The sequence below is a fragment of the Ictalurus furcatus genome, chromosome 7, assembly GCF_023375685.1.
Source record: "Ictalurus furcatus strain D&B chromosome 7, Billie_1.0, whole genome shotgun sequence".
In the NCBI taxonomy this organism is placed as follows: domain Eukaryota; kingdom Metazoa; phylum Chordata; class Actinopteri; order Siluriformes; family Ictaluridae; genus Ictalurus; species Ictalurus furcatus.
The window spans coordinates 27365631-27384939 of record NC_071261.1 but is presented as its reverse complement, the minus strand read 5'-3'; the positions used below and the strand labels follow the sequence as shown (position 1 = coordinate 27384939).

General features: G+C 36.8%; 1 protein-coding gene across 1 annotated transcript in view; it reads right to left on the bottom strand.

Annotated features, from left to right (window-relative positions):
- Positions 1–18817, bottom strand: part of LOC128610338 (carcinoembryonic antigen-related cell adhesion molecule 5-like) — a 42452-nt gene extending 23635 nt beyond the window's left edge. The window contains exons 1-2 of the mRNA XM_053629585.1: positions 18524–18817; positions 17177–17209 (exon numbers count right to left, since the gene is read on the bottom strand). Coding sequence (XP_053485560.1) covers positions 17177–17209; positions 18524–18554 — 64 coding nt within the window. The 5' untranslated portion in view covers positions 18555–18817. The remainder of the gene's footprint in view (positions 1–17176; positions 17210–18523) is intronic.
- Positions 18818–19309: the final 492 nt, after the last annotated feature.

Genomic DNA, 19309 nt, shown 5'->3' with positions numbered 1-19309 from the left:
ACTTTTATAACTTTATCACAACCCCATGTGTTCGTAATACTCAGCTTTTTATTTAGTTTAGCTTCCTCTCATATCACACACCAACTACACTTGTGGGAACGCGCAGATGCGGTGTCAAAATAAAAGTCTTTAAAAATACTTGTAGATCCCTACACATGTTCAAAAACCTTGGAAATAATCAAATTATAAATATCTGTACATGAATTGCACTAACTCTATGCTTATTTTGTTACAGTTTATCATGTGGATATGCATCTTAAATAACAATTTTAGAATCTTATTTTTTTTAAAAAAAACTATACAATGTGTGTAATTTTCTACCTCAAGAAACTTTTAGGTCAACAGTTTTTCGGATGCTATGATGCTATGCTAACTCTGCTGTGTAATTGCTTGTATGTTTTGCATGTTGAAGCTGTGCATGCGGCCTTCTTTCCCAGGTCTCTCTTGAAAAAGAGATTTTTAATCTCAATGTTACTTTACTTGATTAAATAATGATTAAACAATAAGTAAAACTTCCTTTTTGGTTCAGACTGTGATTTTCTTGCTAGAGTGCACATTTTAGTTAATTTTTTAGTAATAAGACTCAGTTACAGTGTAGGTCATTGAAAAACATTGCTGTTTAAGAAAGCCAAAGGTGTGCTCCATAACTGACTGTGAGAGCCTCACTGTAGCATCCCTCCTCTGTGCTGTGTGGGTTAGGGAATTAAAATTACTGTTAAAATAAAATTTATTTTCAGTGACAATAGCAGATTCATTCTCACTAGGCGCCCTTATAGCAACATGAATGCAAGTCAATTGCACCAATTACAGTTGAGGAAACTGCATATTGCTGCAAATTGCACTTTGATGTTGGCCTGTTGACCCAACGTGTAAAGAAATCTTGACTTGTCAATTTAATTATGCCTATGGCAAGACAATGAATGGCAAGAGAATGACTCTTGGAAATCTATATCAACTCATTAGTCAGTCATGGTTGGCAAGGACATCTTCTTTCTGTTCTCTAAAAACTCATCTGTTTTCTCATCTTTTTTTGGATCTCGTTAGATGTCGTGGTCTTCTAATAATGGCAACTAAACCATTTTGGTATAACAAGCACATCATTATGTGTAGACTATTAATGGAGCTGTGAATGTGTGAAATTACTTCACAGCTGTTTGCAGCCTGTAATTACCCATGATTAATACCGATCAATAATTGATCGATAGTACAGGGTCTTGTCATATCAAAACTGGACTACTGCAATGCACTACTCTCAGGGCTCCCAGCCAGCTCCATCAAACCCCTTCAGATGATTCAGAACGAAGCAGCATGCCTCATCTTCAAACAGCCCAAAAGGACCCATGCCACACCCCTCTTCATCTCCCTCCACTGGTTTCCTGATGCCGCCCACATCAAATTCAAGGCCTTGATGCTCACATTCACGACCTTGTCTGGAGCAGCACCATCCTACCTCAACTCTCTCCTGAAGGCTTACGTTCCCTCTCGCAATCTGCAACCTGTTAATGACCGACTCCTAGTAGTGCCTACTCGGCATGGCTCAAGGTCCCTTTCCAGAACCTTTACACTAACTGTCCCTTAGTGGTGGAATGAACTTCCAACCTCAATCCGGACCACAGAATCTGTCACCATCTTCAAAAAACTGCTAAAGACCCACCTCTTCCATGAGCACGCAACTAACCCCTAAAACACCAACCCCACATTATCCTTTCTTTGTTTAAAAAAACTTATTCTGGCTCTTACACCTTGACTCTGCGCACTTTGTGATTCTAGAACTTAATTAATAAATCTTGTATGGTGGCACTCCTTGTATTGTTCAGCTCTTGATATATCGCTTTGCTTGTATTTCCTCATTTGTAAGTTGCTTTGGATAAAAGCTTCTGCTAAATGAATAAATGTAAATAAATGTAAATAATGAGTTACTATTTTATTTAGGGAGGGGATTATACAAACGGTAAACAGCAAATAGTTATTTGGAACAATAAATGTCAATACATAGAAACAGGCTGATTCATCAGTCTACACAAGCTAATTATCTAGTCTAAATAAACAAACAAACAAACAAACAAACAAATATTGTTAGGATTTAATGCTTCTTATGACCAAGTAGCCTGTATGCAGTTATGAATGAGCTGCATCATTTGATATGTAGTGTTACGCCTGAGAGCTGTGATTTGCACATTTAGCTGTGTAATATCCGTACATATCCACAGGATCTCATCCGTTTTCACAGTCTCTAAATTGTTGCATATAAGTCAAAGCTTCCATAAATATACACCCAATTTCCTGCCAAGTATTTCATTATATATCTGGATTTTTGCAGGGGAGCTTATGTATTCCTCAACCACAAATTCCAGACCCATTTTTGAGTGTAAGCACTCTTTATAAATGTGGCCTCTGACCTTTTCAAAACTTTTGTCTGGCAGAACATACTGGACACTAAAGTTTACTTCTATATCATAAATTAAAATAAACATATTGTTGCCTGTAAAGAATAGCACACTGGCCACTAGAGCAGGAAAGCCTACAACTGTCTATTAACTTAAATAGTCATGGGGGCATACATTTGCAAAATGTTTTGATCGCTTTGAATTCAATATTATACTGTATTTTGGATCACAGGAGTATTAGTGAGGTTGGTCAGCAAGAAGAAGAGTTTGTGACCACAGTAAGGTTGCTCACCATTTCATATTTGCCAAACATTCAGGAACAAGAGTGCTCTGAAATGCACACATCATATATCAGTAAAACGGATGTTTACTCATTTTCTCATCTTAGTAATATTTGTGGCCATTGTTTTGGGAATAATACAAGAAATAAATGTTTGAAAACGTGTATGTACTACATCCTCACTAAATCAACAGCCTTCATCCACTTCAAAATGGTTTGATATCCATCCCACTCTATATGAGTTTGATTCTCATATAATGTGATCAGATCTTTATTCAAATCTTTATTGAAATCATAATAATACACTCATTCTGTCTAAACTAATAATACAAATAGCTCTTAGTTTAAGTCTTTCATTAATATTTCACAGCAGTAATCGAGGTAAGTTTTAAAGGACCACAAATGTTTTCTTGAAACTGTACATGGATGTGAGGTGGGAAAAGAGGTAAGTACAGGATGGCAGAGCAAGGGGTATTAAGGTGATGTAACATCTCAGGAAGGGACATTGCTGGTAAATGCACAAGCCCCTTTCACAGCTCCTGAGCAGCTTGTTAAAGGAGGTGTATATACTTTAATTTCACCTAATCATGGCTAGTATCAAGCCTCTTTGTCTTTTGTCTCAGCTCACCCCAGTCCTGCTAAGTCTTACACACGGTCTCTCTCCAGCTTGAATAAAACGTGGTGAAGGTTGTAGATTTTTTTTATTATTTTTTTTTATTATTTACTTTGCATGTACCTTTGACCCTTAAACCTGTGCCTCTGTTAAACAATAACTAGGCCTATACATCTGTTATTATATATATTTTTTTATATTCTTGATGACTATGGCTTACAGCTCATGGAAAAGTCATGGACATCATTCAAAATAACAAAAGAAAGTGGAATAATGTTTTTTTTTTTTTTAATCCATTAAAAGCAAGGCAAACTCTTCCTGTCATTTAACATATATTTAAATTGTAAAATGCTGTTCTTCTTTCTTAGCTACATTATTAGTGTGTGACCATGCCTTACTTTTGTTTTTTGTTTTTTACCCCTTTTTTTTGCATTTGCCACACCCCTTTGTTTTGATGTACATCTGATTTTTGACCCTGCCTTGTAATGATAGCAAAATAAAGCTTTCCTCCCAAATATATCAAAAAAGTGACCAGATCGTTGCATATATCCGTGAGATAATGCCACCCTTATGAGGATTCAGCTTGAACACCTCTTCCCATGCAGACTTTGTAGGTAAGGAGGGAAAACCAGCGAATAGGGAGGAGACACAGTGCCTAATTTGAAAGAAACGGAATAGGTGAGACGGAGGCAGGCTGAATGACGAGGACAACTCAGAAAAGTTTGCAAACACATTATTAATGAAAAGATCCTCAAAGCATTTCAGACCCTTCTTTTCCCACAAAGAGAATGTGGAATCTATAAAGGAGGGGGGAAAGAGGTGGTTATTACATATTGGTGTCATGGTTGAGGCCGAGATAGATTTAAAATTTAAAATGACGGCGAAACTGATAGAAAATTTTTAGAAAGGTACATACTATTGGATCATCTATGTGTTGTGAAAGGGCTATAGGAAGGGAGGAGAACAACATAGCAGGGAGGGAGGTTGAAGTACAAGACTTCGCTTCTAAGTGGCACCATGGAAGAGAGGGGGCCTGCACCCAGAGCTCCAGTTTCTGAATATTAGCCGCCCAATAATAATACACGAAATTGGGCAAGGAGAGGCCACCACTTAGTCGAGTCTTTTGAAGCGAAAATTTGGAAACCCTGGGAGTTTTTCCTGCCCATATGAAAGTGGAGATTAATTGGTCTATATTCTTGAAGAAAGATTTGGGTAAAAACAAAAGGATGGACTGGAAAAGGTAGAGGAATTTTGGAAGAATTTTTATTTTTACCGTGTTTATTCTATCAAGAGGGGATAATGGTAGAGCTGCCCATCTTTGAAAGACTGACTTCATGTATGAAATTAAAGGTGTAAAATTCGCCGCCATTAATGCAGAATAAGAACGGGTGACATTAACTCCGAGATATTTGAATTTTGAATCCTCCAAATGAGAAGGTATTTCAGGCTGTTTTATCTTTTGGCCAGATTGGTTTATGGGTAAGCATTCACTCTTTTGTAGGTTCAGTTTATACCCTGAAAACTTCCCAAAGTCATTTAATACCCGTATTATCTCTGGAATAGATGCAATCAGATCTGTAACATAAAGTAGTAATCGTCAGCATACAGGGCTAGTTTATGTTCAATTCCTTTGCGAATTATACCCTGAAATACAGGAAGAGTTCTAAGCGTTATCGAGAGAGGCTCAATCGCTATGGCAAAAAGTAAGGGAGACAGAGGACATCCCTGCTGTGTACCCCGTGACAAAGTAAAATAGTCAGATTTAGCATCGTTGGTATATATGGAAGCTTGCGGTTCCACATATAATAAACAGATCCATGATATCAGTCCATCCCCAAAGCTGAACCTCTTTAGCACTATAAAAAGATATTCCCATTCTATCCTATCAACTGCCTTTTCTGCATCCAAAGACATGACCACTTCAGAGGAGTCGCTGGGATCTGGGATTTTCAATACTTTGAAATTATTTGTTTACTTATTTATTTATTTATTATTTTTGTTTTTCACAAAATGAAGTCAAGTGGTAAAATTAAGTAATACTGTGTATTATTTAGGCCTAATAAACAAAACACAAATCCCTTATGGGGTATATGGGGGGGGGGGGTCTTTTTAATTCATAAGCTCTTACATTATTAATACAACTTTTTACAAAGATACACCCATATTTGTTGATATGAGTTATTTTTTTTCCCTGAACTTCAGAATGCCCTTGTTTCTTTGCAGTTTGCATAACTGTATCTCTGTATCACTAATCACTATAAATAACTCTAAACACTATTTCCTTGAATCACTTTTGAAACATGTACCAGGGTTTGCGCTTCTTCTGAATCACTTTCCAACGCACTATTTTGGTTTGGTGCCGAAGCAAGGCTCCGGATGTCATTGATCACATGTTTTTGGCAGAACAAAGTGTTGTATGTTTTTGACACATGCTTCTGAACTTCAGTATCAATGGTGACATCACTACTGCCTAGCCTTGAAACTAAACTAATATCATTTTGGATTTGTCTGCATTTCTAGTGTTTTGGTTTTTTTTTTTTTTCTGGTAATGATTCTGCCTGTTCTGACTCTAAGTTTTGTGTTAATAAACCTTTATTATAATATGGACCTTTATTCTGTCTCCCTGAGTCCTGCATTACATCTACAGTCTCAGAAAGTTATTAAAAAAGAGCTCTATCACATCAGGTTACCAAGAGAAAAGGTTTACTCCTTTCTTACAATAAGTTATTTTACCAGACTTGTTTGTTACCAACAAACATCACTGTGAAAGACAAAATAATTTCATGCAATTGCAATTTCACCAATTCAAGTAAATAAAAGAATAAAAACCTCAAAATTGCATCATAAATTTTGAAGAAAAGAAAAAAAAAAGCTGTAGTAAAAAAACGAGCATTTTTGGCTGCAACAATCACAAACAAACCTGCAAAATCCTGGACTGTTTAGGTCATGTAGCCAGTGCTTATGAGTGGAGCTGACTGACAGCATTAGAGCTGGTGTTCAAAAAGGTGTTCCCAGTATAATTTACAAAAACCTTTAAAAAGTTTAATTTAAAAAACTAAATTTGCAACAGCCACACCTGACGTCCCTGGGGTCAAGGTTAGACTCCACATAAAGACACCTTAACTACTCAAAGTCCTGCTCCCTGACTCATATCACGAGCAAATATTCATATTTATATTCATATATTGTTCACTGCTCTAGCAGTTCTACCCACACAGTGTGTTCTTGTGTTGTAAGTGACGGTTTGTCAGTAAAAGTGCAAATACATTGTTTTAACAACACTTCCTGATCAGGTTTTTTCCTCAGCAATGCTCCATTAATTAACATTAATAGTATGACAATGTAATAACATTATTGCTTATTAAAACACAATATTGAATCACTTCTTTCTAAAAGTCTATTCACATAAAATTCACACATTATAATTTGGTACATTCCAGCATCCCTCAGGGTTAAAAGTCAGCTCGTAGACTCCCAAATTGTGTATGGTTTAGTGTATGTGGGGTAATGAAATGTTTCATCAGGGACGTCGTTAGCATGGCCGTATACAGGGTTTAAAAATAGAGGTCCAAAAACTAAGTTTGCTAGAAGGGTTGGGGGCAAAAAATACTGAATTCCCTGATCAACATATGTGCATTTTAAGACGTTGGATAATAATAGCTTTAAAACCATGTCAGTGGGCATGTCAGTGTAGAAATGTGTCTCTTCGACTGACATCAGCTCTATCACCTCTCATCTCAGCCTGGTCTACGCCACGATTGCTCTGCATGTGTGGTCTGTCTGAGTCGTTTCCTTTTGTGTCTCCTGCGCTCTTTCTCTCAGCCTCTTTTTCTGTATCTCTCTGCTCCCCATAACCTGCTCCATGTTTCTGATCTCTTCTTGTCTCTCTGCCTTCAACATTACAACCTTTCTGTTCATTTCTCTCACCATCTTCTGCTACTCTTTCTTCTCTCTCTCCCTCTGAATTCACTGCCTGTCCCTTTTTTGTGACTCCTCATTTGTGTCTCCTGCCAAAGTGTAATAAAAATAATTTAGTAAAATTAAAACACTGTATTTAATCTTTCTGTTTGAGTTTGCATCATTTTGGATTTTAATTATAAAAATGTGTCTCAAGCAGTACATTAACGTAGGAAAATGTGTTTTATACAAAGTGATATCTATAGTACTATACTGTATTATACATATAATATACATATATCTCTGTGGTTATTAGGCCTACATTGTTTGAATGAGTCCAGGTCAGATTTTTGTTAAACAGCACAGTAATATAATGCTAATCATATTCTGTGCACAGTGGGTAGTACCTGCTCTTCCTCTCTCATCATCATCATCTTCTTCTTTTTTTTTTTCTCTCACAGTCTTTTCATTTTTGTCTGTATCAGTAAAGAAAGTAAACACAGGGTAAATTGATATTTATTTGCAAATTTTACCGGCCTCTGCTAGGATAATCTTGCAATGAAAATAAAAATATATGTTGGTACCTCATCATTTTAACACGCATTTCAACCCTACACAAACTGATATGAAAGAAAAGCATTGTGCAGTAGTGTAGTGTTGATTGCCGTCTCACTCACTCTCTAAATAAATAAACAAATAAATAAATAAAATCCAAAAAGTATTTTGGATACATAGTACAGCCATTCTTGCCTTTTGTTGGTGTTGGATAGATGGGGACAAAGTGGATTTTAATTTCTTTATTTTGATATAATTTAAGTAAGTCATATTAGATCAGTCTCTAACACAAATTATGAAACAGGTACACCATGACCAAAGATAACTTTATTTCTATAGATTTTAAACCCATTGTTACTCTATAATATACATCACTAGAAAGATGTTTGGTGGCTTAAAAAGATTTGGGGGTGGATGCCCAGACCCCACTAAAAGAGGCTTAACCCCATATTCATAAATCTCTAGTGACATCAATGTGTTTCACCATTAAGCTGAGTCCACTGTCACAAAGTCAAAATACATGTCTACACTTTTAACTGTTAATGGAATAGACACCATGTGATTAAAATACACTAACCTGCTATAGTCGGTGTAACAGCATCATTATTCTGTGAGTATTTTGATGACTGTGCGCCATTCACCGCAGATGTTTGTCTCACTAATAAAGATAAAAATGCTTATGCAGATTATCTCAACATATATGTAGTATGTCTAAACATCAAAATTTCTTCAACTTTAAAGACGTAGTTCAAAAGTAGAAAGCATAACACACCTCCTACTGTAACTGTGTCTGGATCACTGAACTCTGAGTCATGGTTTCCTGTGGGTGCTATACAGAAGTACTCTGTCTCTCCTTTATTAGAAACTATCACACAGAAATTCTGTGAACGTTGGGTTTAAGTAAGCATTTACATTCAACACATATTGCATAACCTACAGTTATATGCCTTTTCCTACACAGTTTGTTCGCAACATGTGACTTCATGATGAAATTCATGTTTTTCCACATAATGTTTTATAAATATTAATCCTGCATGATTAACTGCATGTACACTATGGCCAAAAGTATTTGGATATCCCTTCTAATGAATGCATTTCGGAATTCTAGCCACACACATTGCTAACAGGTGCACACAGATGCTAACAGACATGCAAACTCCATAGACAAACAATGGGAGAAGTCTTCATCCTGAAGAGTTCAGTGACTTTAAACATGGCACTGTCATAGGATGCCACCTTTTCCACAAGTCAGCTGAAATTTCTCAGTGGAAATGTCAACTGTAAGTGGTATTGTTGTAAAATAGTAGCATATAGGAGCAACAACATTTCAGCTATGAAGCGGTAGACCACACAAATTCACAGAAGTGTGTAGAGTGTAAAAATTGCCTATCTTCTGTTTCATCCTTCACTACAGAGTTCTATGATGACTCTGGAACATCAGCACAAGAACTGTGCATCAGGAGCTTCATAAAATGGGCTTTCATGGCTGAGCAGTGGCGCACAAGCTTAAAGTCACTGTGCTCAGTGCCAGGTGTCAGCTGGAGTGGTGTAAAGCACTGCCACTGGACATATTCTCCCGAGTGATGAATCATGCTTCATTATATTCAAGTCTGATGGATGAATTTGGGTTTGGTGAATGCCAGGAAAATGCAACCTACCAGAATGTATTGTCCAAAAGTAAAGTTTGGTGGAGAATGATAATAATCTTCTATGCTGCAATTATGAATATTACAATACCTAGAATCCTTATCTTCTCCTAGCCAATCAGAAATTTGAGTATATTCGGAAGCATATTTGAAAACCGGAAAGCACAGAGATGCTCAAGGTTTTGGAGGGGGTCTGTGGAACCATGGGAATACTGCACTGCACATTACTACCCCATGATTCTTGTCACCTCCAAAGATTACAAAAATGGTTATTTGTGGTAAACAAAGAGTGTAATACATAAAAAGCTTTATTCCTTGAATAAAAGGAATAAAAGCAATAAACTTTATATGCCGATATGAATGTGACGCAGTTCTATAGTCCTACCAATGATCCAAAACACTATGATGGTGTGTGCCAGCAACTATGCAGTACACTTTCTCCAGTGACAAAAGTGTTTATGAATGTATGCTCATAGAACATGCACATTTACCAGCATTGACCATCACATCTATATGAGCCTTTAGGACATCCCATTCCAAAACCATGAGCATTAATATGGAGAAATCCAAAAAGAAAGTACATACAACAGTTCAATTATAACCTCTAAGGGGCCTCTCAGAGTTGCTCAGACCGAAATACATAAGGACACCACTTCCAAACTTGCAAGAACCTGCAAAACTTTTCACAACCTGATTTGTCTAGGACTCCTTAACTCAAAACAAAAAGTTTTTGCAGCTTGGGGTGAATAGAATAATAAAACATTCACACATTTAATTGCTAACATTATGCTTCATTTGATTTTCATTATAAACCTTGCACTAATAATGACATGCTGAAAATTGATCGAGGGTACTAAAGAATGAGCAAGCAAAGGTTTGATTAAAAAAACAGTAAGTCCGCGGCTTTTCTTAAATGTAATGGGCCTAAATATGTATTGAATCTGCATGTACTCTGAAATATTTAACAAACATACCACATATTTTCAATAATTTTAGAAACAATCCAACAGACCCCCTGTTATGTATTCCAAGGACCACAAGGGGTCAGCAGATCCCTGGTTGAGAAACCCTGCACTAACTCAAATAGCATGGTCCTCCAGACCAGTATACAACTGCATTGTCACTTGACCATAGAGTTGATTTTTACGGGGTAGTGTGGGCCATTAGAGGTGCTGAGAGTGCTGCATTTTAAAGTGTTATGTACTGTGAAATATTATGCATCCCAGCTTAATCTACATTGTGCTCCTGTGGTGTGTCGATTGTCTCCTTTAAATATTTAGTGTCAGGCCGAAACTGGAACAAATACATATCTGTCAATAGTTTATAGATCCCCACATCTTGAAATTAAGGGTGTATCAAGGTCTGCAAGCTAGATAAAACCTGCTGCCTCCATTTCTTTGGCCCGCATGAACTTAAAAATTATGTTGAAGAGGCCCGCAGTATATCATCTAGAATTCTCACCATAGTTTGCAAATATCACTGTACAGCACATGATCATCTCTGTGCTATAACACTGCTTAAAATCAGTGCCTGGTTGCTGCGTTTGATTCAAGTCATACATGCATATAAAACAATTTAGAAACATGTTGGATATGCAGAGGCATACACAGTAATTGCTTTCCGTGTCATGAGGACGCATACAAAATAAAATCATGATCGTCTTATCCTTTTAAGGCACAATCTACCTTCAAATGACCTTGCCATGTTAATAATGTTGCCATAAATTACCTTTATGATAGTTCCACTGTTAAAATAACATCAGTAATAGAGGAACATTACAGCTACCAGAGTTTGTTCCCAACCACCCATCTGCACATTATTTGGTTTAAGTTGAACTTGAATGAAGTGGAGAAGCCGTGAAATATAAAAATGGATTTTTGGTTGTTCTGGTTTTGTGAATTGTGCTCAAAGTGTGGCCGAGAGAATAAAGGGAGCTGGGAGCTTCACTTGTCTCCTTCCTGAGTCCTCTTTCACACCCAGACACACACCAGGTTCAACCACAGTTATAATAAGTAAATAAATAAATAAATAAATAAATAAATAAAATATTTTTGTGTTACTAGCTGTACAAGAATCTAATTTAAAGTGTTAAAATGTCACTTTGATATTTCTTGCAAATGAATTAAATATAATGATCTTATACAGTGGCAAGAAAAAGTATGTGAAACTTTTGGAATTTCATAGTTTTCTGAATAAATTTGTCATAAAATGTGATCTGATCTTCATCTACGTCAAGGGTATTGACAAATATAATGTGTCTAAAATAATAACACAAAAAAAAAGTTCTGATTCCTCATGTCTTTATTGAGAACAACCAAAAAAACCTCATAGTGCTTGTAGAAAAAGTATGTAAACCCTTGAGTTAGTACTGGCACCCTGTCCAGGGTGTACCCGCCTTGTGCCTGATGCTCCCTGGGAGAGGCTCCAGGTTCCCTGTGACCCTGAAAAGGAGTAAGCGGTTGAAGATGGATGGATGGATGGACCCTTGAGTTAATGACCTCAAAAAAGCTTTTTTTTTGCACACCTGGAGTCTCGTTAAGAAAATGAGTTTGGAGGTGTGGACTACAGCTACTTTGACTGATAAAAACCCCTCAAATTTTTGGAGTTTGCACTGCACAAGAAACACACGCTTATGTGAGCCATGCCTTGCCAAAAAGAGCTTTCAGAGGCTCTACGATCAAGAATTGTTGATTTACATAAAGCTGGTAAGGGTCACAAAGTGATTTCAAAGACTTTAGAAATTCACCAGTCTACAGTTAGGCAAACATTCTACAAATGGAGACACTTTGGGACTGTTGCTACTCTACCAAGTGGGCACCTAGTCAAAATGACACCAAGAGCACATCGAAGACTCATCAATGAGGTAAAGAAACAACCCCGACTGACAGCCAAAGATTTGAAGGCATCATTGGAACTGGCTAACATCTCTGTTCATGAGTCTACAATACGCAAAACATTGAACAAGCAGGGGTATCTACGGCAGGACACCACGAAGGAAGCCAAGGAAGCCACATTGCTGCACGCCTGAAGTTTGCAAAAGAGCACATTGACACTCCACGGCGGTATTGGCAAAATGTTTTGTGGACTGATGAAACTAAGATTGAACTATTTGGAAAAACCACACAGCACTACATCTGGCATAGAAAGGGCACGGCATATCATCATGAAAACATCGTCCCAACTGTACAGTATGGTGGAGGAAACATCATGATTTGGGCCTGCTTTGCTGCATCAGGGCCTGGCCAGCTTGCAATCATTGAGGGGAAGATGAATTCCCAAGTATATCAGACAATTCTTCAGGATAATGTGAGAATGTCTGTACGTCTGCTGAAACTGTGTAGAAGTTGGGTGATGCAACAGGACAATGACCCAAAACACCAGAGCAAGTCCACAACAGAATGGCTTCAGAAAAGCAAAATCCACCTTTTGGAGTGGCCAAGTCAGATCCCAGACCTCAACCCAATAGAGATGCTATGGAATGACTTGAAGAAAGCCATAAACAGGAGACGTCCAAAGAATATGACCGAGCTAAAGCAGTTCTGCCAGGAAGAATGGGCTAAAATTCCTCCTGAACGATGTGTAGGTCTGATCCACAGCTACAGGAAGTGCCTGGTTGAGGTTATTGTTGCCAAGGGGGGGTCAACCAGTTATTAATTCTAAGGGTTCACTTACTTTTTCCACTGCCATTTTGAATGTTGAATGGGTGTGTTCAATAAAGACATGAAAGATAAGAATTTTTTTTTGTGTTATTCTTTTAGGCAAATTTGCCAATACCCCTGACTTAGATGAAGATCAGATCACATTTTATGACAAATTTATGCAGAAAACCATGAAATTCCAAAAGGTGCACATACTATTTCTTGCCACTGTATAGCCTAAATTACCCTTGTCATGTAATGGAGGCGAGCACGAATGCAGATAAAGCAGTTTATCACACAGGCAAACAAATCCAAATCAATAGGCAGTAGCAGAATCAAAGATCATGCAATGTGCAAACAGACTGTAAGAGGCAAGGCAGAGACAAGAAAACAATACCACACAAACTGGGTCAAAAACCAAACTAGCAAACACTAGAAAACCACTTGGGCCCATCAGGTGTATTAGGACACAACTGTTTATATACTTCACAATGAATGTGAGTGCTGATAGTCCTTATATAATGTAAGTGTGGTGGTGCAGGTGATTGAATCCAGGTGTGTAATCAGTAATCAGGAGAGTGTGAGAAGTTCTGGATGTTGTAGGTCACAGCGGTCACGTTTGTAGGCTGTGCTGAGTTCTGGGAAATGGAGTTCATAGATTGTGATGATGTGATAACCCTGATCAGCAAGACGCATTATATTTACATTACAGATCTGTCAAAGCCAGGTGTAGCCCATTCTATAACCATTCATTTTACAAAAGATCTCTATTTCCTGTTAATATACAGTGAAGAGAAATATGTTAAATGTAAATTTTTCGTATACAAATCTGTAATAAACATCAAGAGATGCACGAGTTTCACTGAGTGTCTGTTATCTCTGTGTCACAGGCTTCAAAGGAGATTTTTTTACACATGCTGCACTGTCCACCAGAAAAAACAAACAATTAAATGAACAAACACAATATTGCAGTGAGATATTTGATCATTTGATTCACTAAAATATTGAATTCCAACAAGATTATTGAATAATGTAAACATTTTGGTAAACATTTCTGTGCTGAATTTTAATGAAATTTTAGGAGAAGCTGGGCTTTCTGTGTATTCTTAAAGCAATTTCCTGTGGTGCTTACATAATACAGCCACCATGTTTAATGTTATGTGCTGTTCCATTCATATTTCAAGCAGTGGCTTGTCTCTACTCATAGAATCTCTGGTTATGCATGTGCACTTTTTTGCTTTTAAGCATGAAGATAGCTGTACAGTGTGGCTATTGCCCTTTTACCTAGATACAGACAGCCCACGCAGTTAGACAAAATGGTGTTGGTGGAGGAGTGGTCAGAGTGGGGGCTGGGTTTCACAGGCTTATACATGCTTATACCACATGCTAGTAACTTTATTCACAGCGTATCAGAGAAAGACCACCAGTGTGCTGAGTGGCACATAAGCCAAGCAGTGAGAGCTTTAGTGTGTGTTTGTGTGTGTGTGTGTGTGTGTGTGTGTGTGTATGTTTGTGTGGTCACATGGTCACAGGACTTCAAACACTCACTCACTGCGATGTAACGTTCAGTGCATGCATTGCCTTTATCTCTGTTCTTGTAGCTATTCTGGTTGTGACTTTTTTGTTTGGGCATGTTTTATTCCGTACTTCTTCCTTCTTAATTATGTAGGCAAACAGAGCATGTATATTCTTATGCTAATCTGAGAAAATCTATAACTCTAGAGGCATATTGCTATAAATTGGTGGGTAGCAAGAATGGAATGGATTTAACCAACATAACATCTTCTAAATAGGCAAAGTCTAATTAGTCTTTAAAAATAATACAGTCAAGTTTCTTGATGTATTCATGATTTTCATATTCATGACTTTTTAAGAAGTATATACATAGATTTATTGCTAAAATATGCTATAAGTCTTAATTCCTATGTTTGTTTGTTTTTTTTCTTTGAGCCAAATGGTCCTTTCTAATAAGGAAGTGGTCTTTCTATCATGATGCACCAGCATTATATCAAACTTTGTAAATCATACAAATTACAAACTAGTAGCCAAAATCAGATTAATAATAAATAAATAAATATGGAGCAACTTTAATCCCCTGTTCTTATTTAGTCATGTATTTATTACTTTAAAATATTGAAAATATTTTAAATAATAATAATAAAATATTTTATGCTCATATGTGTTTTGTGCCTTTCCAAATGATTAACATTGCAAATACGAATATTTATAACAAGACCGTAACATAAACAATAAAATCTGTAAAACATATGGCATATGAATATGAATATGCAAATATGCAAATAATGCCCGCTCCAATAAAAACTACACACATCTTTTCCACTTTTGACCACAGGGGGCACACTTCCAAACAAACCTCAGTTACACGCATGCACATGGACACGCACGCGCACACCCACACACACACACACACACGCACATCGCTGTATGCATGACATGAACCAGAACTCTGTGTTCACTGCCATAAAGTGTAAAGGAGACCCAGTCCTATTACAACATCTCTTCAAAGAAACCATGTACATGTGTAAAAATGCTAGAGACAAAGAAGCACAACAGACAATCCACGTGTTACAGATCCTGCCTGTGTGTGTATGCATTTATATTAAAAGCTCTTATAGTCTAAGTTCTCACTGAAGCTATATGTGTAAAGATGATCTAAACACTGAGTAAAGTTTAATGTTCTTAAGGCAGAAAGATTCATAAAGTTATCTAATTTACAATACATGTATTTATTCATATGATTTTACTAATTTGAGCCACTTGTCTTCACATCCGTTAATGGAACAGACCAAGATTTACATATACAGTGGATATAAAAAATCTACACACCCCTGTTAAAATAGGTTTTTGTGATGTAAATAAAAATTAAACCAAGATAAATCATGTCAGTACTTTTTCCAACCTCAATGTGAAACTGCAACATATAAAAAATAAATAAATGAAAAGCAATCAGAAACATTTGAGGGAAAACTATGAAAAATAAAAGAGTTACAATAACCTGGCATAAGTGTACACACCCTTTTATAATTGGGAATGTGGCTATGTTCAGAATGATCCAATCACATTCAATCTCATGTTCAAATGTAATTATCATACAGCTGTCATTACCATGAACAGGAGATCCCTCTTAACAGTTCTGATTACTCTCTGCATGTGACAATCTCTCATATTCTTCACATGTCTGAGCTATGGGGTAGGGCGGCTAGACGGATGCCCTTTTTCACAAAAAAAAACATCAAAGCTGGACTAAATCACGCCCAACTATGTGGAAAAATGTGTGTCTGATGAGACCAATCAGACCAGACCTGACAATTCCAAAAGGTATGTCTGGTGAAAAAAAACAAAGCACATCACCAAAACAACACCATACACAGAGTGAAGCATGATGATGGCAGCATCATGCTTTAGGGCTGCTTTTCTTCAGTCAGAACTGGGGCTTTTATCAAGGCAGAGGAAATCATGAATAGCTGCAAATACCAGTCGATTTAAGTGCAAAATGTTCAGGTGTCTGCTAATAAACTGAAGATGAAATGAAATTTCATCTTTCAGCAGGACAATGACCATACATCCATACATCCAAATCAACAAAGGAATGTCTTTACCAAATGAAGATCAAAGTTTTTGAATGATGTAGTCAGAACCCAGATCTGAATCCAACTAAAAATCTGTGGGGTGACCTGAAGCAGGCTGTGCACCAGAGATGCCTTTACAATTTGATGGATATAGAATGTTTTTGCAAGAAAGAGTGAGGAAATATAAGTCAAGTAAGTGGAGACGTGTCATGCTGATAGACTCTTAGCCAAAAAGACTGAGTGGTGTAATAAAATCAAAAGGTGCTTCAACAATGTATTAGTTTAGGGGTGTGCACACTTATGCAGCTAGTTTATTGCAAGTTTTTTATGGTTACTTTTCCCCCCTAATATGTTTCTGATTGTTTTTCACTTAATTCTTAAACATCATAATTTCACACTAAATGTGGAGAAAGGTTCTGACATCATGATTTATCATGGTTTCATGTTTTTTTACATCACAAAAACCTGCAGGGGTCTGTAGACTTTTTACAGCCATATATTGTATGGAAAAATATATATATCAGTATATTTAAGGAAATATTTAATAAATAAATAAATTACAAGAATCACCTGTTGTTGTGCAGTGGATGAGTCCCATCAGCACTAAACGTGGGGAGAGAAACAGAAGAAATGACAGATGAAGTATACAATAAAGCTTGGGTGGCTTGCTGTTGTAAGAAAATAAGCCAACAACAGGGTGGTGTGATGTGGCACAATGTGAAGTGGATTTACTGTTACCATTCCAAAGTTGATTATTTTACAATAACAGCATGTCCTGAAGTGTTTTATTCCTCTTATACCACAGCAATATGGCAACAGTTACAATGTTTATCTTAGTAATGAACATTCCATGCTTTTTACCATTTATAGTCATGTTTAATATTGTGTGACAGCCACAAGGCACAAACCACAAGTCATTTCTTGTTGTCACTAACATTATGGCAACTAATAGCAGTTGTTCCCCTTCATCAGGATCTGTTTTTCCACACTTGTGGTTACAAAAATATACATTCAATCATTGTTGTCATGTTACATTGAAACTTCAAAGGACAATCTATATTACTCTACATTTCTTTCTCGTGGAATAAAGGCTTTCCCATGATGGAAAACTGAATATTACAAAGCAGTGACACTCAAGACTCCATAAATGTTCCATAAACGATACATAAACACTCCATCAATGTTAAATAATCATCTCCTTACAGAAAACATCACCATATCAACCATTATGAAATTGTCTGTTAAACGACATGGTTATGTCCGCTGTACAAGTCCCTGTACAAGTCACTTTATAAAGACATGATAAAGTGTGACAACATTAATATAAACATGTGCTTTGTCTTGCAACCAGCACTCAACAGCATGGTGGTATAATATGAACTGTTAGCTGGTATCACACTCTATATGCTATATTAATCTAAAATAAATTTATTCAAAGCAGCATCTGCTCTGATCTGATGAACACAGTGTCATGTCTCGATCAATATAAATGTCGCTGGATTTCCTGTCTGCTTGGCACAGTCTCCCGCCAGACGCTAAGACCTGCAGAGTTTTATAGTATATCTGCAAGAGCAACTTTCTTCACTTTACAAATGTTAGAGCGCCGAGAATATCACCAAACAAATGTTAAATAAACTATAAACTGTAAAATTCTAAATGCATACTGAGTACTAATGGATAAACATGCAGTTGGTGATTTAATACCGTGACTATTTAATATTTTACTCATAAAATAAAATGGGTGGAATGTAAACATACCACAAAAATGCAGAATTCAATTTTCACACTAAATTGAGCATCCTGAACTACAGATAAATAATCACACAGAACCTGATGACAGGACTCTTAGCCTGTTAATTAGAAACTTTATTCACTACCAATCACTTTAATGAAGATAAACAGAGAACATTTACTCACAGAGAAACACACAGAGTGGACGGAGCTCCATCCTGTCACACTGATGTCTGACTGAATGAGCATTGTCTGTGTTAAAGCCTCAACACTTCCTGTGTTTCTAAAGACCAATCACACTTGAGAGAGAGAGAGAGCAAGTGGTGATGCAGGTGGAAATTCATACATTACCCTTTTATTACAATTCATTACAACCAGCAAAAAGTGTTTTCACCATTTTCCACATTTCACATTATAATTGTGGTGTAAAAAGTATCTCCCTACATGACTGAATATACAATGGATATAAAACATCTACACACCAGTCAGTTCTTTTTCAGTATTTAATATGAATTATCAACCAATAAAAGTGAAAAAAAAAACATTTAAAATATTATGGGGGGGGGGGGGGAATCACACAGCTTACAATAACCTGGATACACACCAGTGCTCACTCTTATATAATGGGGCATGTGACTGTGCACAGAATGAACCAATCACAGTCAAGCTCATGTTGAAAAGTAATTATCATACACCTGTCATCAATCAAGTGATTCTGATTAACCCCAAATAAAGATCAGCTGTTTCTGTTTAATTTTCTTGACATGTTCTTGGTTTTATCTGATTGCTAATGCCATTGTCCACAAAGAGCTTACAAAGCATGTACAGGATCTCACTGCTGAAAGGCCAATCAGATGGAAGTCCTGCAATAAACACCCCAAACCATGGGGCAAAATGTATTATGGTCAGATGAGAAAGATCAAGGTAGAAATTTTGTGGCATAAAAGATATGTTTGGCACATAAACAAGACA